Source organism: Diceros bicornis, chromosome 11 (assembly GCF_020826845.1).
Source record: "Diceros bicornis minor isolate mBicDic1 chromosome 11, mDicBic1.mat.cur, whole genome shotgun sequence".
Lineage (NCBI taxonomy): Eukaryota > Metazoa > Chordata > Mammalia > Perissodactyla > Rhinocerotidae > Diceros > Diceros bicornis.
This window is the reverse complement of record NC_080750.1, coordinates 13,051,897-13,072,664: the sequence shown is the minus strand read 5'-3', so window position 1 is coordinate 13,072,664 and position 20,768 is coordinate 13,051,897. Positions and strand designations below refer to the sequence as shown.

General features: G+C 37.9%; 2 protein-coding genes across 6 annotated transcripts in view; one reads left to right on the top strand and one right to left on the bottom strand.

Annotated features, from left to right (window-relative positions):
* The first annotated feature begins 6,177 nt into the window (after positions 1 to 6,177).
* C11H4orf3 (chromosome 11 C4orf3 homolog) lies at positions 6,178 to 9,327 on the top strand. The gene is made up of 2 exons (XM_058549976.1): positions 6,178 to 6,475; positions 7,947 to 9,327. Coding segments are annotated over exons 1-2 (207 nt in total). The 5' UTR covers positions 6,178 to 6,269; the 3' UTR covers positions 7,948 to 9,327.
* A 428-nt stretch (positions 9,328 to 9,755) lies between these two features.
* The window catches only part of USP53 (ubiquitin specific peptidase 53), a 65,718-nt gene continuing 54,705 nt past the window's right edge, over positions 9,756 to 20,768 (bottom strand). For all 5 annotated transcript variants that reach the window (XM_058549970.1, XM_058549969.1, XM_058549972.1 and 2 more), the window contains 2 exons: positions 15,279 to 15,375; positions 9,756 to 13,790 (listed from right to left, as the gene is read on the bottom strand). In XM_058549970.1, the coding sequence (XP_058405953.1) occupies positions 12,797 to 13,790; positions 15,279 to 15,375 (1,091 nt within the window). In that variant the 3' untranslated portion in view covers positions 9,756 to 12,796. The remainder of the gene's footprint in view (positions 13,791 to 15,278; positions 15,376 to 20,768) is intronic.

Sequence of the window (20,768 nt, the reverse complement as noted above, 5' to 3'; positions counted from 1 at the left end):
TGCCTGACACACAGTAGGAATTCACTGAGTATTTATTGAAATTAAAGAAGAGAAATCCAGGGGGCCGGCTCGGTGGCGCAAGCAGTTAAGTGCGCACGCTCCACTGCGGCGGCCCGGGGTTCGCCGGTTCGGATCCCGGGCGCACACCGATGCACCGCTTGTTAAGCCATGCTGTGGCAGCGTCCCATATAACGTGGAGGAAGATGGGCACGGATGTTAGCCCAGGGCCAGTTTTCTTCAGCAAAAAAGAGGAGAACTGGCATCAGATGTTAGCTCAGGGCTGGTCTTCCTCACAAAAAAAAAAAAAAAAAGAAGAGATATCCAAAAAGGGGGAATGGATTTAGTGCATATCCATTACTAGTACTTGAAAAAACCTTAGAAAGTATCCCCACTGAGAGTGGTAGATCAACAGTAATAGATCTTAGTGGTATCATTATACTATTATGTTACAAAAGAGATAATTCAACAAGTTTTTTTGTGTGTGAGGAAGATTGGCCCAGTGCTAACATCTGTTGCCAATCTTCCTCCTCTTCTTTTTTCTCCCCAAAGCCCCAGTACACAGTTGTATATCACAGTTGTAGAGTTGTAGCTCTTCTACGTGGGATGCCACCCTAGCATGGCTTGATGAGCGGTGAGTAGGTCCGCACCCAAGATCCAAACTAGTGAACCCCCGGGCCGCCAAAGCTGAACACGTGAACTTAACTGCTATGCCACCAGCCGGCCCCAACAAGTATTTTTTGACCAGGATTGTATTAGTAGTTTCAGAATACAACAAAATATAATTGAATAAATATTTAATTTTTTTTCCATGTTCAAGGTACTGTTTGAGGGACTTGTGGAAGCTGCAAAGATGGTAAAAATATAGCCTCCTTCCTAAAGGATATTTAATACTCTCATAGGGGAGACAATTTACATAAAACAGTGCTACAAAGCAAGCCAATGTGCCAAACAACATGTCAAGAAGATTTCAGTGTTTTTTGAGGTGAGGGTAGAGAAATTTTGAAAAATGACCAGTCCAATAGATAGCCTCATCAATAGGTGGGTGTTATAGAATGTAGAGGGTAATAGTAATGCAGAAGGAAGGCCAAAAACTATGGGAACAAATACTTCACTGCCTTGATCTTGAGAAGATAATCCTCTACATGACATATAAAGTAGTTGAAGATGAGTTAAAAGTGAAGTTTTTGCAATTTGTATGTTAGAAATACTGAGAATGGAGAGAGCAATGTGAATCATAGTGAGGGAGACTTTATGAAGTTGGCATTTGAATTGAAAAAGGATGGGTAGATTAGATAGGGGGGAAGCATTACAGTTGAATGAGAACAACATGCACCAAAGCCCAAAGGCCAAAAGGAGAACAGTTTCCGTGAGGAAGATAGAAGCAATCTGGCTGGAGCAAAGGGTGTTTGCTGGACACTAGGTTGGCTGAGTAGGGTGGAGACATATTAATAGTGGGGTATACAGATGGGAACTGACAAAGGCCAAGATGAAGATAAAAGAGAAGCTGCAATAAATAGCAATTAGTTATGATGACTGTACAACTCCCAAAGGAAACTATCATAGGTATGTATAGCAGTAATGATGAAAGAGAAAAAAAAAGAAATAGATAAAATTCCCCAGAAGACGGAGAAATAACTTGCTGTACCCATCAAAGGGTTATTGTTGGGACACTCATCCAATTTGGAAAGGAGGGAAAAATGAAGTGAAGATGAGAATGGGATGACTTAAGACAAACACATGTTTTCAGATGAAAATTACAATAGCAAAGTTTTTTTTACTGTTGGAGAGGTTACTCTGTAAAATTAGTTTAATTCCTAGGATGATCATGAGGATGCTTTACTATATGGACATAGTAGCCTAAAGAAATCTGCATTATCACCTTAGGTTAAAGCCAAACTTACCACATCCCTCTTGAGAACTTACTGCACTTGAACTTCAGAAGATTTGTCATGTCTTCTTAAAAATACTTTCCTAACATTGGCCTGTTTGTTACGGCATTCTCAAATACTATCTTCTCAACCCTAGCCCCAATCAGATTAATTGTGTTGATGGTATCATGAACATGTTGGATCGTGGGTGCAGTGTAATAATTCAATCTGTAATTCCTGGTACATATTTTTCACTTGAACATATAAGGTAAAAAAGTCTAAGGGGTAGGGAAAATGCTGAGCTTTTGCGTTGCTAACAGTGTACCTGGATTTCAGTAAAGTACTTTCTTGGAAATTAAATTGCTTTTAATTTAGGGACATAGCAAATTCCACAACAGACTCCACATTCATTTCTGTCTGTCATGTGGAGTGATCAAAGGGATTTTTACAGGGATGAAGTCTGAAGAGGTGACAAGACCTTTTAATTGAATTTAGTCTAAAGGACCCCTCCCTGTTTGCATTAATTACTCTCCCAAATGTGACAGATCTTCCTGACTCAAGAGATCAGACTAGAGTACCAACATCCTCTCAGAGATGAGTGGGTGACTCTGCCAAGGACAAGTTTAAACCATTTCAAACCTTTTTCTGAAATGGCTACTTCTACCCTGAAAAGTTCAATAATTTTTATCAATCCTATTTCAGTAATTAGAAATAATTGATCAACTCTTGCCATTGAGAAAGATGCGTCCATCTCTGCTATGGGCAATAGTTTACCCTCCCCCTGTAATTTTTATAAAGCCTCAATGTCACTTAAGATCAGGGTCTTTTCCAATCTACTACTAGCAGATAATCTGGGCTACATCATACAGTTCAGTTAAGTCTCAGGTGATGGTCTTCTCATTCCCAGAATCTACAAAGCAAAGGACAGTGGTATTTATCTCTAAGGAAGTACACTATCTTTGTCTCTATTATGGGGCAACTGATTTAGAGGCAAATTTAAGCGAAGTTAGGCATCTGTTGAACAGCATCAGGAAAACTGGATTCAGAGTCAATTTTAGGCTTTATAACTTTTTTTTAGTAACGTTAGACAATTCACTCTTTTTGTGTCTCATTTTCCAGTTCTGTAAAATAGAGTAATCACAGCTTCAAAGAGGTTTTACAAAGATTTAGTGGCAGTTTATTAAACACACACACAGTCACATCTTCATTCATCACACTAAGAGAACCACTTATCTGTCTAGATATCTGTATTTCTGAACAATCCAAGATTCATAATGTGATAAGGGGAGAGATGTTTAAAATTGGAGCCACCGGGGAAAATCCAGGCAGTACAGTGAAGGAGTTCAGAGTATGTCACCCCAAACACATGCCCCTTGAGCATATTATCTTGAGTTAAAGGCAGAAACAACAGGTGCAAGAAGGGCACTCTGACCTTTCTTTTTCTTCCTGAAAGAAGGAGATAAAACTCCCATGTGAAAGGTGCCCTCCCTATACCAGGAGGAAGGGAGACATTCTTATCACCAGAGAAGAGAAGTCCAGGCAGAGAAATCAGTACAAACACACCTTGTTAAACTGCTTGTCTCAATCTATTCTATTTTCCCTCTGATCTTCCACTATGGGCTCTCTTTCAAACTGTCTCTCACTCTTACGAACACTTACTGTTTTATCAACAGGTCAAGCACAGACCCAACACCCCCTTATACAGTTTTCCAAACCCTGGCCACATTAACTCATCAATCTGATTGCTGCTTATGTCAACATTTAGATCACACAAAAGAACCTGAACTAATTTTTGTTCTGCCAATGTGAGCACCTGGTGGACAAACTCTGGAAAACGAATGCATGACAGGGTACAGCATCCACAACCAAGAAAATACGTCACTCTTCCTCTTCTTTTGGTGAGTTGACTGGACACAGAAAAACCTCTGTGGAAGCTCAAGTACTGTCCTTTGTTCAGATAAAGACATTAGAAGGGAATTTTTCCCCTTGCGTTGAAAACTGTCATGGTGCTGGAACTTACTGAATAAAACCCTGTGGTTTGATTCCACAGGTAGCATCCTCCAGCCTCTCATTAAGGTGCTAAATGGTCTTAGCACTGACTCTTATGGTACAGACACCTGCCAAATCATCAGATGTTATGGCTGGCTCACAAGCCATCCCTGTGTAACCTGGGGTAGCTCAGTTGCTCCCCTAATTAGCTGCCGAAAACCAAAGATTACATAAATAGACCAAAAATCTAGACTAACTTGGGCAGGTAACAAAACCAAACCGTATAGCTGCTAAGGCCTAACTGCAGGCCTCCTATATCAGATATTTTGCAACCTGTTCTAATCCTACCGACTGATAGGGATACACGGAAGGTGGAGATGTGCAGATGCCAACATGACAGGTGACAAGATATACCAAACCCCAACCCGGTAGGTCACAAGTTCCATTCTGATCTTATCCAAGAACAATACTGGTCTTTTCATCTCATGTGATGACAAGATATATAAAGGGTTCCCACCTAGATGGTCAGGACAATATGGACTTGGATTCCTGACCCCCTCTGTCACCAGGTACTCCACCTTAAATGCCAGCCAAATTACAAACTTGGGCTCCTTTGTTCATAAAGTAGTGCCACACAAACACACTAGACGAGATGTCAGAGAAAACTGGCTTGTGTATCACAATTTTAAGTTCTTTTCAATACTGAGATCTGTTTTCCCAGGCTTTGGAAGTTACGAATTGGAGAAGATAGCTCTAAATCTTTCCATAGTAATAGAACAAGAGTTCAATATCACTCTGCAAACACTGAAGCCCTTCAATCAGAAGTTTTTAGCCTCTGTTGTACTCCCAAATCTCCTTGCCTTGGCCACACTGACCGCCCAAGAAGGGGAACCTTGTGCGGTCACTGGAGAAGCAGGCTGCTTCTACGTAAATCACTTGGGACAAACAGTGTCTAATCTGCACCTTTTGAAGGACAAGACAAACACTTGCCATTGATAAAGGAGGCTCAGCCAGTCTATCGGACCGACCTATTCCCAGGGACGAGAGACTGATTTAACGGGATATGGGGAAATGTGCTTAGATTTGTAATTTTCAGTTTATTCATTCTCATTCTAATCTGTTCTTCTCTCCCTTTGCAGATCCCTCGCCACTTGGCTACTAACCCAACTCTTCTCTCCACAGCCACCAATGCAGCTTTTATGTGAAACTTCTAGGGAAGTTTCAGACAGGGGAAATGAAGGAGTTCAGAGCATGTTACCTCAAAATAAGCCACTTTGGCATACTGATTATTTTGAGTCAAAAGCACCTGAGAAACAAGAGGTGTAAGGGCTCTGTGACCTTTTTTCTGCCTGAAAGGAAGAGGTAAAACTCTCATGTGAAAGGTGCCCTCCCTTGACTAGGAGGAAGAAAAACATTTTTATCACCAGAGATGGGGAATCCAGGCTGAGAAATCGGTACAAACAAACATTGCTAAACTAGCCCTTACCTTCCTAGTCATCTCTCCACAATTTACTGCCCCTTAGCCCAAACCCCTGTCTTGTTTCTTTGCCTAAAAGGCATAAAAGCTTTTGCTCTGGTCACTTCTTCAGGTCTTCATTCTCTTGCAAAAGTTCTCACGTACATGTAAAAAAATTTTAATAAAATCTGTATGCTTTTCTTCTGTTAATCTGTCTTATGTCAGTTTGATTCTTGGGCCCTGCTAGAGACCCAAAGTGGGTAGAGGAGACTTTTTCCTCGCCTACAATGGTCAATCATTTTTTCGGCCAGCACTTTAATCTCGCTGTGGATCACACTCCCAAACCCTTGCATTATTCTTAAATTCACTCCCATGAAGTACATGCAAAATTCTCATGTTTTGCTCTCTGGCCCCCTTAAAAACTCAACGCTCGTAATTAAGATGTCCACCTCATTAGAGCTTTTTCAAGGATTAAATAAAGTATGTGTAACCTGCTAGGGACAGTGCAAACCCCATCATAGGGGGCCCTCCTTAAACCTGGGCATATGGATCCAAAAGGAATACAGAGATAAGGAGAGGCGACCGTGGGCAGTTCCAGGGTGGAATTCATCACCTGACAGGAACGGAACGTGAGGGTGACTTCCGGCCCCGCCACAGAGTATTTCTTCTGGCAAAACCTGAAGACCCAGCTCTCCGCCAGGGCGCTGGAGGCGGAGCGGGCAGCTCATCTTCTTCCGGGCGGAGCCCGCGCTGCCTGCCGGCTGTCACGGAGACAGCGGACCGCCGGGCTGCGCCTGCGCGCTGGGAGGGAGCGGGACCCAGGGCCCATTTCCGGGGCGGGAGTAGCGCGTGCGCAGGGGAGCGCACTCTGTCCAGTTTCTGGCGACGGGAACGCGGAAGTGCGGTAACTGAGGGTTTTGCAGCTGTTCGAATTGCAGCGCGGCGACTGGTGCGAGATGGAGGTGGACGTGGCGGCCGAAGATGGTCGGGACGGTGCCCGGGAGCGGCGAGGCTTGGGTGAAGCTGGGAGGCAGCAGCAGAACCACGAAGTCCAGCCTCAGTCCGGGGCAGACCGGTTTCCGAAACAGTCCTACTGGCTGGATCTCTGGCTCTTCATTCTCTTCCACCTGGTGTTGTTTTTCATCGTGTATCTTTTGCCCTGGTGAGTACTCTGAATGCAGAGTTGAAGTGGTAAGGGGCTTGGAGACCATGTACTCCAGTTTTGGGGGGGAGGGGGCAAGGAAACTGAATTCCGGAGGGTGTGGTATGTCCAGGGTCATACAGCCGGTGTGGCGGGGTGGGATGAAGACTAGTGAAAGTGTCCTTCTTCAGCACCTTATGGGAGGGTCTTCGAAAAGGGGTGGCGGAAGCTTGGCTTCATAATTTTTTTCTTATGTTTTGGAATGAAATCAGCTGGATTTGAGTTCCTGCACTACCACTAGGAAACTGGAGAAGTTACTTAGCTTCTCGGAGCTTTATTTTCTCGTTTACCATTTGTGACCAATAGTAACCAGGTCATAGGGGTGTAGTGAAGATTAAATGAGAGTGATTTATCTGAAAGCGGTTTATTAGCATGATGCCTGGCAGCAGTAATCGCTCAGCTAAAGCTGTTGTTACTCTACAACAGTCTGACCATGAGCAGGCCACGCAGGTGTCTCAGGTCCAAAACTGAACTAACTTCTTTCCCAAATGTACTTATTTTTCAGTGTTCCCATTTCAGTAAATGTTAACTTTATTCACTCGGTACTCCTCCCAGAAGCCTGGGACTCTTTGACTTCCCTGTTTTTTACACACACCCACACATCCCCAAACACCAACTGATTAAGTCACGAAATTATGTAGGTTCCACTTGCAAAATCCATGCTGTCCATTTTCATTGCCACTAACTCTGAACAGACAGTTCTGGCAGGGAATAAAGGAAGGGAACTTAGAGAAGGGGGAGAGGGGAGCAGAACAAGAAGAGGGACACAGGACTGAGATGATAAGGGACAAGTTGAGAGAAGCAGTGAGCTGAAGAAGGGGGCGTGGAGGAAAGCAGTGCAGCTCATTTACTCTTTGGACTTGATTATTTACTCACCATGAGTTATCTTTTGGACTTTGGAGTTGATTGTTTACTCACCATAAGTAAACTTCTCTCAATCATCATGCTTATGAATTTGCACTCCTTGATAGGCAATTGTCTTCTTTCCCCACCCCCAAATTTTGGCAAAGATTTGGGCATAAGCTCATTGTATCTGAGGCCCGGTTGTCACTGATTTCTTGGATGGTGTGGAAAGTTAGAAGGCAGAGGGTCAAGTGGGGCAAATGGAAGAGGGGGGTATTTCTATAGAATCCTGTGTCAAGCCATTTCTAAAGGAAGAGTTTCCACTCTTCTCCACCTCCCCTCCTTTTTTGGTAGACTAATACCTCAACAAGAGTAATTTTATTTTTTTTTAATGGCCTAAATTTTCAGCTTTGGATTGAAAATGGCATCCTAAGAGCAACAGTCCAGGCCTTTTTTTTGCTCTTACCGATATGTAAATCATATAGGAGTAGGCAAGTGACTAAGACAATCAAGATTTTCAGAAGTTGGCATAAAGTATTAAGATGGGAAGATAAAGGAAACATTGTTGACAAATGTTTGGTTTTTACAGAATGGTTTGCCTGATATCTAAATTAAGAAGTTGGCTCCTGGAATGGATTCTGAAAATGACTACAAACTTCTTGAGGAAAGCAGACAGACAGGATTGTGCAACAGAAGAATTTCACACTCTAAGGGACCTTTTCATTTCACACATTCTGTAATTCATTTGGGGGACTATATTAAATGGGTTATGATCTCACCTATTCATACCTAAGTTCTTAAAACTAGACTCTCTGATTCATGTTTAAAAACTTTTTTTGAACATCTGATGGCTTTACAGGGGCTGAAGATAAAAGTATTTATACGTAAAGGTTTAGTGTATTACGAAATATAGTAATGTCTTTAACAGTTTTAAAAATTGGCCACGGTTTAACATGATGCAAATAACATGGTGAAATAATAAGGTGGAGTATTTAAAAATAAGTTACTCAAAAGCAAGGGAAGGATTTTGAGAAGGGAGTTAAAAGCTAGACAGAAAATGCAGGCCCACAATGTGTTGGCTCTAAGTACCAGTTTAATTTTTGGATTAAGTGGGCATCTCTTAGGGTTGCCAAACTGATACAGTCTTAGAGAATCCAGTATTGGAAAGCTAGCGTGAGTGTCCTCTTACCTCGATGCTTCCCCTCTTTTAAGCTCTTGAACTCCCTAAATTAGGACTGTGTGTTTCCAACCTATTTTTTATTATTATAGTTGCATTAAGAATGCTTGTGAGCAAAACATGTTTATTTTTATGTCTGTAACTTAAATACTTCAGCAAAGTCAGCACATTTCCTCATTCAACAAATATTTGAACACTTACTATGGGCCAGGTACAGCAGTGACCAAAACAAACAAAAATCCTTGCCTTCATGGAACTTACATTCTTGTTTTTTTATCTAAATATGTTAAAAATTGACATTCTAGGAGCGCTCAGCTGGCATTTAATCAGAAAGGCCACCCTCTCAAAGCAGCTACATAAGCCCTTCAGAAGCTATTCCTGTTACATAACAGATACTCCTTTATACAACAGATGTTAGAAATGGGCTCTTAGTCGTTGAAACTGGTGACATTTGATATATGTGAACTGCCTGGATATTGGGGATGTTCCCCTCCCTTAGAAACAGGGCAGAGATCTGGTAAGCTCCACATCCTGTACTTTTAGAATGGCATTGAGGTTAGAGTGAAATCTGGGGTTGACATCCGAGGATTTCAACTGCCCAGTGCCAACCAAAGGTTAACAGTATGCCGTCAGGGTACTGTTGAGTCTGCCTAAAGAGAACCTTTCATGCAAAGGTTGAAGCATCTAGAGAAACAGAACTGGGATTTCATTGAGGATACCAGACAGATTTATGAACTGTTTTTGTGCTGCTTGCTAGTAATTTTGTCCAATAAATGTTTATTGCATAGCTAAATTTGGTCTGATTTGCATTTGTTTTAACAAATTACTTGTAGTGAGGTTGTGAGAGGATTAACAGTTCTCATATAGTTTACTGTTAGGTCACATACAAAGACATAATCCATACTATCTTTCTGAGCCTATAATCAGCCTACTACCACTACTATTGAATATTCTGAAAATTTCTAGTACAGGGAAGATGGCGAGATCTTAGCATTAATGACATGACTGTAAATGTTATACAAAAATGGTGGCAGTATGAGGTTGAGTCTTTCCTACAGATGAGTAAGAGATTGTGCCTTCCACTGAACTGTGCCACCTCAAGCATAGTGACTGGTTACAGTACCCACACTTGAAGGCTTCTAAGTGGATAAATGGGACACCAAGAAGAGTTGGCAAACTTACTATGACAAAAACAAAGAGACATCAAAAGAATAACATCAATATAATTTTAATCTGATAAATTCCTTTGTAAATTTCACAAATTCATATAAGTGAAATAGTTGTATTCATAACCATTTGAAATGAACTGGCTGATTAGCAATTGTGAGGAAATTTTTAGAGGTCTGTTAGCCTGAAAACTTTAGGAAGTAAAGTGCTCCATATCCCTAGTCCCTAAATGGCATGGGAATACATTCAGAAGAGTTCAGGATATTTAGGGTCAGGATGAGCATTTAATGTCGAGATTATGCTCCAGGGCAAGGGTCATCAAACTGGCCAATGGGCCATATCTGGCCTGCTGCCTCTTTTTATAAGGCCTGTGAGCTAAGAATGATTTTTACATCTTAAAATGATTGAAAAAAATCAAAAGGCTAATTCATGACAGGAGAATTATATGAAATCCAAGTTTCAGTGCTGATAACAGTTTTACTGGAACGTGACATGCCCGTTCATTTATATATTGTTAATGGCTGCTTTCACCCTATGATGGCAGAGTTGTATAGTTATTTCAGAGACCCTATGGTCTTCAAAGCCTGAATTGTTTACTGTCTGGCTTTTCACAGAAAGTTTGCCAACTCCTGCGGGAACCCTGCTTTAGACTTTGCTGGAGTTTAACTATTAGGAGCCTCTTGTGATAACATTGTATGATCAGTGATATTCCAAGTGCTATAAATTAAGTTACATTTCCATAAAATACATAATCCACATGGGGGTGGGAGGGTGAGGAAGCCACAGTTCATGAATGCAAAGAAAAGTCCAGCCATATTAATTTAAAAATCAGTTTATCCTAAAAAAAAAATTTGAACCAGAAGAAACTGATTTCACATGAAAATATAACATTCTGAAGATAAGTATTTTGAACATTACGACAACTGCTGGTTGCATTATTTTAAATGTTATCATCATAAGCTTATAACCAGAAGAAAACATCTATAAAAATAAATAGGCACCCTAGAAATAAAAATTTTACATGTGAATGATTAGTTAGTAAATATGTATTCAATCTATATTTGGAGTGTTGAGTCAACATAAAAACAAATGGTCAGTTTCTGGTTTGTTAGTACTTATTATATGGTTCAGGAGGTTTCAACTGGACAGTACTTTAAATACGAAGAGCCAAAATCGGACATTTCTATTTGATGTTTGCAACTCAATTGTGAGTTGAAAATGCAAATTTCTATGAGACAGCTGTTAAATATCAGAAATTAGTTCAAATGTTTAAAGTAATACATTTAACTGAATATCTTGACCAAATAGAAATTAAAAAAACTTATACAAAGTTTTTGGAAGTTATTAAAAAATACCTGAAGCCCATTTTTCTAGTATTTTACAATGTTATAAAAGCAATAATTAAATACATGGACATTTCAAATACAATTTTACAAACTTTACAATATTTACAAACCATACTAAAAGTTATGTTAAAAATATGCTTTCTTAAAAGATAAAATTTTATTTAGTTGATATTCAAGTATTTCTAAATTAAGAGATTATAAAGTAATAATCACCTACAATTATAGTTAGAAAAGGCTATTAACTTTTCTAGGTGTAAGACAACATTTGACCAAGATTTGGTAACTGGGTGAGGTTAGACTTTTACAAACAATTATTTTCTATTTATCTAGAAGTATTCATTTTTCATCATTTACATTTTGGAATATTTTAACAATTTATGGAACTGGTCAAAATATTAAATTTACTGATTTACTTTATAGCATTATTAAGTTATATCTATAAAGTTTATCCATTGGTGAATATAAGGAAAATTTTAATTCTGTAATTCTCAAGTCTTTGGAGTGGACAATATAAAACTATCCAAAACCATAGTTTACCAGCTTAGCATAAAATCAAATGACAACCAGTTCAATAAGGCAATTAAAGTAACTTATTTTCACTTGTAAGGTCATCATAATAATGGAAAATTCCTTTATTTTTTAAAATAAAGGCCTCTCCATGCAAGTTGTTGGGATAAAATTACAATTTTTTTAGAGTAGAAAAAAGGGAGGGAAGCTCAAATTAAGACATTTCATTAAAATTAAACCCTTTATATGAGAGGCAGAAATTTAATCTGGAAACCCAGAAAAATTCTCAGATTCAAGAATCTGAAAATCACTAAAATGAGTTGACAACCTATAAACAGGTAACAGTGTAGCAGGGAAAATTTAGATAGTCACGGTGAGATTCCCAATAAGAGGGCCCTAGGTTAATTTCTAACACTGGTCATTAGCCCAAAGTAAACCAAACCAAAATAAAAACCTTTCCCATTTCATCTAAAATTAGAAAAAAATGTAACAAGAGAAATAAATATACTAAAGTTAAGCATTTTAATTATTTTTAGCTTACATGGCTGAAGTAGTGTTTATGAATACATACAACAGTCCAAGGCCTAATTTATGTTAGTGAGGCATTCTGAAGATAAAAGTTCTAAGAGCAAAATTAAGTTTTTTCTGTTCTGACCTTGAGAATTTAATTTAAAAACTGCTTTAATCATTAAGGCTTTTTTTCCCCAAATGCTATCAATTTCATGGGTCAATATTTTTTAAGACACTTAAAGGGATCATATGCAATAGACTATCACGGAAGTCAAAAGCACATGGGTGAAGCCCTCTTACTTACCCACTGGAAAGTGCTTCTCGCAAAGCAAATACTGCTTTCACTACACAAGCTATACATCACCTGGTCTTTTCAACTAGCATAGTTTACCAATCCACATACATGAGTACTAGTTAGTTTAATACTTATGGGTCTACTAGCCACAAAATAAAGGGACAAAGGACATTTTTATTCAGTGGCAGCATACGATCAATGACTTTTTCTATCCCCCTGAGTTTCTATTTTTCAAGGCATGCCAAAACTATGCAAAGTGAATTTCTAAAATATCCAAAAGTTGTTCAACATAAAATAAAAAATACAGATAGAAAGTTAAAGTGATTAGTGACTTTAAAAATGCCATGATTTTAATTTCATAATCACCAGGTTTGGTCAATCGATTCTTATTATATTTTAATGGCCTCTGAGAAGTATAAGGTTGCTGGTTTCATCATTTATCTATTACAATGTATACTAGGTTTATATCTTTGCTCAGAAGGGTAGTTTGAACCAAGACTATTTTGTAATACAGGTGCTAGCCCTCTTTCACTCTGAGATGGTGAATTATCATTACAAAAGCCACTGCTCTCTGGAAAACAGAGCTTGGGCCTCTGATGGTATTTCAATCTATATGTATCAGTCATGCAGCTATCAACTGAAAAATAGGTAGTTAATGAAACTGTCTCATTTGGACAGGTAGAACTAGAGTCTATTTCTGGTTGGCAAAATGTATCAACAACTGTACCCAAGTCTGCTTGAAAATCATTAGTTGAAGAGCTGGACAGGTGGTTTGGTGTGTTGCCAACATGCTCTCTTACTTGAAGTGTTGTTTCCGTAAGTCTTTCATCATTCACATATGTACTAACTTCTGAACCTGGTTCTGAAGCTGTACTTGAACTGTGCTTCGGAAGACTAGAAGAATTGGCTTTAAACATCTCTGTAAGTTTGACATCAGGTGTAGAATCATTTTTCTCTGACTGTGGCACACTAGTTATAGCATATTTCTTTGGTGGCAAAGGGGGCGGTAGATCCTGGCAAACAAGTTTTGGCATCTGACAACCATCAGATCTGCAGGTTGACTGAATTATATGTTCCTTGGATAGAGAGTTCTCAGAGCGACATTGTTCCATCATAGCATGCTGCTGGATGAGGGGAGCAGTTTCTGGCTTTAACCCAACAGTTCTCTTGTGTGAGGACCACAATGAAGATGGTGAGACTACTTCACTACTGTTCATTCTCTTTCCAGAAGCAGAATTATCATCAATGTGAAAAAGTAAACCTGTTCTCTCAGAATTTTCTATATTAAGCCTCTCAGAAAATTTGTATTCACTTGATTTTTCAAGTTTCTGTTCATCTGATTGGTGGATATGTTCTCTTGCTGTATGGTCCTTGAGTATTTGTGGACTGGACGAAGGGAATAACTTTCCATTGGATTCACATATATGTGACCTAAAATATAAAAACAAAACAAAGCTAAAAACACCATATGCAAATACGCAAAAGTGGAGGAAAAACGAACACTTGTCTTGTAGTTTAACTTCCCAATATATAATTTATGTTATTTTTGTAATATAACAAAAATGGAAAGATATTTGCAACCATTAACATGTTACACTCTCTGAATCTAAAATCTTTATGCCAGAATACAGGAATGCTTACCAGAAATGCCTGTCATTACCAAAATCAGATTTCTAATAATTAAAAGTATAATTAAAGGGGCCGGCCCGGTGGCGCAAGCGGTTAGGTGCGCGCGCTCCGCTGCGGCGGCCCGGGGTTCGCTGGTTCGGATCCCGGGCGCGCACCGAAGTACTGCTTGGTAAGCCATGCTGTGGCGGCGTCCCATATAAAGTGGAGGAAGATGGGCACCCATGTTAGCCCAGGGCCGTCTTCCTCAGCAAAAAAAGAGAGAGGAGGATTGGCGGATGTTAGCTCAGGGCTGATCTCCTCACAAAAAAAAAAAAAAAAAAAAAAAAAAAAAAAAAAAAAAAAGTATAATTAAAAAAACTCATTTCAACTTATAAACACTGAAATTATATTTATTTGTGATAAAATATAGCACAGACTTCAGGAAAATGTTACAAGCAAACAATTCAATACCCTAAAACACTTCCCAGCCAACAAGACAAAGTTTATAGCAATAGAGGTATTTTAATTTTGATATATAATGCTATAAGGATAGTATGCTAATTAAAAATAATTTAGTTAATCAAGATTATTTAGGTAATAATTAACTTGTTTGTTTTTTTTTTTTGAGGAAGATTAGCCCTGAACTACCATTTGTTGCCAAACCTCCTCTTTTTCGCCAAGGAAGATGGGCCCTGGGCTAACATTCATGCCCATCTTCCTCTACTTTATACAAGACGCCGCCACAGCACGGCTTGATAAGCAGTGTGGGGTCCACACCCAGGATCCGAAGCTGTGACCCCCAGGCCGCCAAAGCGGAGCACGAGAACTTAACTACTATACCACTGGGCCAGCGCCTAATAATTAACTTATAAGGTGAAGATAAATGATATCACATTGCAAATTATTTTTCCTCATATGATTAAATTATTTTTCTCATATGAATTATGTGAATTCAATTAGAACAGAATGATGAGAGGTGAGGCTTTGCTAGAGATAAGAGCTATATTCATTTCAGCTCCATTGCTTTGGGCAAATTACTTAATCTAAGCCCCAGATTTTCTTTTGTAAGATACCATCTACCTCATAAGAACACTGTGAGGATGAAAACAATCGTGTGTTGTACCTGGTACTTTGTAGGCCCTCTATCCTTAGGTCTACATCCTTTTAATGATCCCAATAAGACAGGCATTGTAATACTGTAGACCCACTGCTTTCAGAGCAGTAATATGTATTGATGACTTTCTGACAGAGTTCCTATAATACATGCAATTAATAAAAAAGATTTTAATATTTCCAAATATCTTTGATTACCTTTTTATCAAAGGATTTTTTACTTGTAGATGTGATTCTGGGTGGAACTCATGAGATTTACAGCCAACTTCCAAGTTTTTGAGTTCTTTTCTAAAGCCTGGGGAGGGAGGGAGAAAAACAAAATTATTTAAATCATCTTTTATAATTTACTCCATAATTTACATAAGGTTTTCTATAAACAAGTAATTCTCTTCCAATTAACAAACGAAGTCTAATTCTTCAAGACTCAGCTCAAATAACACCTCTTTTCTGAACTCTTTCTACAAAATGAATAACTCTTTCCTTGATTTGTTATCACTTGAAAATGTCAGCAATGCCCAAATAGTGCTATTCTCCCTGGATCGTGGGGAGCCATGTGTTTCCCCTGTTATATGAGACCACTCTTGCTGATGAAGTGGTGGGGAAATCCCGCATTTGAAGACAGATGACTTGGGGTGAAGTCTGGATTCATTACTTATTGGTTGGTAATTTTAAGAAAGCCTCTTACCCCTGAGAATGTTTCCTTGTTTATGAATTAAGATAATGATACCTATTTTACTCACCTCACAGGACTATTAGGAACATCAAGTGAATTACAATGGGTGGGAGGGCATTATGATAACATGTAAAATGTTATACCACCACTAACTAGCCACCATTTATTGACTGCTGACTCAGGTTGTAAGAAGTTGATAATTATTTCATTTAATCTTTACCATTGAACACCATTTGTACTTGAAAAGATGACAAACTTTGGTTATTCAGACTTGAGTATTCGACCAGAAATTTTCTTGAAAATGAAAGAAGCAAATCTGTCACTTCAAAGAAAACAACTGGCAGTATTTATTGCCAATGATAAAATTCAAGCTTTTAGATGAAAATAATAATTTTGGAAAACCGGTATCCACCACCATCAGTTTTGTGGCTTCCCAATAATTATAAAGACTTTCTGCTAATATTTGTGGTGATATTAACAAATGCGGTTTTTAAAAAGATATTATATAAAGAAATGTATCAACATTTGGAAGACTTGCATAATTTAGCAAACCAATCTTTTCCAAATGAGGATACATGGATGTTACAAAATCATGCATCAAGTAAATCATTCTTTAAACGAATATTTAAAATTTTCAGTTTTAATGTCTAATACAGCACATATTAATAGATATAACCTATAGAAACAAAAGCTCTTTGAGGTCCTCAATATTTTTTAAGAATATAAAGATATCCTGAGGTCAAAAGTTTGAAAACCACTGTTCCAGTTGATTGGAAATAGTTGTCTTTTAAAAATTTCAGTCACAACTATTCTGTGAAACAATTCCCCTTTTCATACCCAAGGAAGTTAAGTGACCTAACCAGTGTTACACAGCTGGTGAGTGGCAGCATTCAAACCAGTCCAAGGCTGACTCCAAAGCCAGTGCTCTTTCCACTACCTGCAAGCTCCCTTTCACATATGCCACTAAAATACAAGGGCATGATACAGCATCTCCTTCTGATGAAACTAGGCCATTAGTTTGAACATCAAATAACAGGATATATACTTTGATGTGCTAATGCTCACAGAGGATACCAAAATATTGGAACTAGCTTGAAGTTCCAATTAATTGCACATACTTCTGTACAATTCTAGTAAGTTTTCCTGTATTCTCCCTTATTTTTAGATGACGTTTTCATCATGTTCATTTATCTCAGTGTCCTTTCATCCTCATGCTTCTAATCTACTTTACACCAACCTATGAACTGAAGATCACAAAACCAAATTGAAGAAAACAAAACCAAAGTACCCTGTCACTCAAAATTCAACTGGAATCTATAGTTGAGCAAAAGACCTAAGTATTACTCTATGGAAAAAGAAAATCTGTATTTGTTTAGGATCAGGCTCTGCAAGTTAAATCTTGAAGTAATTTCCAAGAAAGAGTTGTGTAATATACACGAGAATTTAATACCCTATGTGATAGTGCTCACATAGTAAATGATATCTCCCAATAAAAACTTAAGATAGTAGAATAAGGGCAACTACAAGTCTGACACTCATTTGTTTAAGATTTAACGCTCATTTCCACTAGATTGCAGTAAGCTCTTTACTGTATGATATGTTCCCATTTTGTTGTTGTTTCCCCAGAGGCTAGCACAGTATCTAGCACATAGAAGGCATTCAGTGCAAGTCTGCAGGATGAATAAACAATTGCATGAAAAACATACTATTCTCCTTCCTTTAAATCACTCCCACCCTGTCCACCATGTTCCCAACTCATGGATCCAGGACAAGATAAGTATAAACTGAGACAAATTCTTACTTTTCTTCCCTACCTATCTCAAGTCTATCAGGTGCCCTACTAATAAAATCTTAAAAATCAAAGGCACTTTGTAATTTATCCCAGGGAGTCTTAGTTGCTTGTAAGCTTGACACACTGTCTGAGGCTCAAATAAGCCTCTCTTCGACAGTGACTTTATGATTTAAAAAGAAAAAAAAAAGTAGTGTCAAAAAGAACCTCAAGGGGCCGGCCCAGTGGTGGAGTGGTTAAGTTTGCGAGCTCTGCTTCAGTGGCCCAGAGTTCTTGGGTTCGGATCCCGGGCACAGACCTAGGCACCACTTATCAGGCCATGCTGTGGCAGACGTCCTACACACAAAAAAGTGGAGGAAGATGGGCACAGATGTTAGCCCAGGGCCAATCTTCCTCAGCAAAAAGAGGAGGATTGGCAACAGATGTTAGCTCAAGACTAATCTTCCTCACCAAAAAAAAAAAAAAAGAACCTCAATAATTTTTCAATCTTTAAAGCCTGAAAACTTTTTAATTGAAGTTACATTATAATTTTCCATCCACTGTGATTTTTAACTTCAGAATGTTTATTTTACTTCTGAACTTATCCATAATTTCAGAGTTTAATATTTGCAAACACAAGAATAAATAATACTTAACAAAAATAAAAAATTCTTTAAGAATTAAAGTATCGACACAATGGGCAGCAGGAGGCAGCAGAGGTTTTATAAATATACTTGAAATTTTAATATCACTATGGCAGGCATTCAACCAAGTAGTCTGACTTCAGAATTCCAACTAATTTAAAAATAGATGTGTTCTTTTTCTCTTCTGCTGACATAGACATCCATGTGTCTTTACTGGGAATTTTGGCTCCAGGTTCCTTGCAAATCTAAGATAGTCCAATTTTAACACTTGGCACAGAAGATATCTCAACGTCAAGGCAAGAAGCTTTAATTAATGTTAATTTTGATACTGTATACAAAAAAACCCAAAGCCCAACAGTCAAGAAATCATATATATATTTCATCTGAAAAGATGACCTAGGTTTAAAACAGACACATAACAATAAAACCAAACTGCTGGTCCAGATAATGTAATCTTCACTGGTCTTTTCTAGGGAAATTTCAGAATATAATGGGAATACTGCCTAAACATTCAAGAGCAATAATCTAATCAATGTCCTAATTTACAATAAAAAGACATTTAAATAAAATTGAATAGTTTGGAAAGATCACAAAACTTTAATTGGGTAAATATTCCCAGCTAAATTTAACATATACCAAAAGGAGTAGAGAAATACTTTAATATATAATAATCTACACTATCAGATACCTAAATCTGGGGACAATATAAAATAAAAAGGCAGAAGTCAGTAACTTCTTTTCTCACTGGGATTATAATTTAAAGAAAAAGCAAATAATGCTATTTTGCTACAAATTAAATTTCAATACTGAAAGTTTATGGTTTTAAAAGTACATAGATAAACATTTGGTGGTGGTGGACCAAGCAACAGAGAAGAATTATGTGTAATAAATTGCCTCTCAATAGTCTATGAGACTCTTAGAAAAAATAAATTTAGTTGGCATAGAAACAAAATCAACTGTTAAAAGTAACTCTTCCTCTAGATACACTTTCTTATGTATTTATTTTAAATGAATATACTCTGCAGTTTGCGAAAAACATCTTAGAGAAAATAATCAAACTTATATAGATGTACAAACTCTTCCAATAAATTTTTTTTTCATCTACTAATTCTAGGATTTAACAACATTAAAAGTAGTATATTTCACTTAACAAAGTGGAGGTACAGACTTTTTTATAATAATTAAGGGAGTTAACAGATTTTTTGAGCACTGATTAACTTCTTTCACTCTTGTCATTTCCAAGATCAGGATTCTCAGCTTGAACTAATCCTGATTTCTACGATCAACTGAGATTAAGCCAAGTATTGCCGCCTCCAAAGCAAGTGGCAAAAGTTCCAGAAAGACTTAATGATTCCTTTGTGATTTGTTATGTATAATCTGTAAAGATCCTAACATATATTTACTTCAGTAGATAACCTTACCTCACAGAGAAAAGAGTCCGTTAGGTATGAACTACTTTCCTGTCCCATCTAACGCAACACACACTGAAGGATACCTGCACACACCTTTATCGCCCCCTTGACAGGAAAGCTCCTTCCCTTAATTCAAAGCCTGTCTCTTTACCTTGTTTCATTCTTACTCTAACCCCAGGGATCTTACTCCATCCATTATTGTTCTGTTCTATTCTTATCTTCACACCTTTCTCTTCCTCTGCACATCACTCGTTCCTTACCTTCTCCAACATAAATGCCCAAGCTCTCCATTTAAAAACAAAACAACAAACCCAAAACTAAGCTCTTGGTTTCACTTTTGTCCTCTAGATACTGCTTCTTTGCTATTCACAGCAAAGGTTTTGACAGATGTGCTAAATCTGTTTCTTTACTTCTCTTTTATTTACTTTTCATTCTACTGTAATCTTTTTTAAAAAACTTATTTGAAAATAATTTCAAAAAGTTCAGGAAACATGAAAGATTAAAACTAGTACAAAGAATATCTGTATATCTTTTACCAGATTCACCTATGCTTAACATTTTACCCCATTTTTTCCTGAACCGTTTGAGAGAAAGTTATCAACATCATGGCCCTTTACTTCTAAATACTTCAGTTCTACCTCAATCTAGCTTCTATTTCCAATGTTCTTCTAACATTGCTTTTACTATATCACTAATGACTTACTAACTGCTAAATCAAACTGGCACTTTTTTTTTAACCCTTATTCTGCTTAATCTGTGACCACTTTTATTCTTGAAGCTCCCCATTTTCCTGGTTTCCCTGTGATAACCCTCTCCTGTATTTTCTCATACCTTTCCAGCTACTCCTCACACTTTCCCAAAGTCGCTCCTTCTCCCTATCCTTGGCTCACCTCTCTTACTCAGCAAACACATGTTCTTTTCCTCGTCTATTTTTTGCCCTGAAATCTCCAGTTTTCCTGAGTGATGTCATCCAAGTCTATGGCATTTAATTCCTATATATGCCAATGGTTACCAAATACATAATCTTTCCTGAGTTCTAGACTTATGTTCCTAATTGTCTATTAGATCTATTTACCTAGATGATAACCAATTAAATCCAAAAATAAATTTGGCATCCCCTCTTACCTGCCAAAATTTGTTCCTTCTTGCTATACTCCTCGATTTGGTAAATGGTGTATGTACTTATGTAAG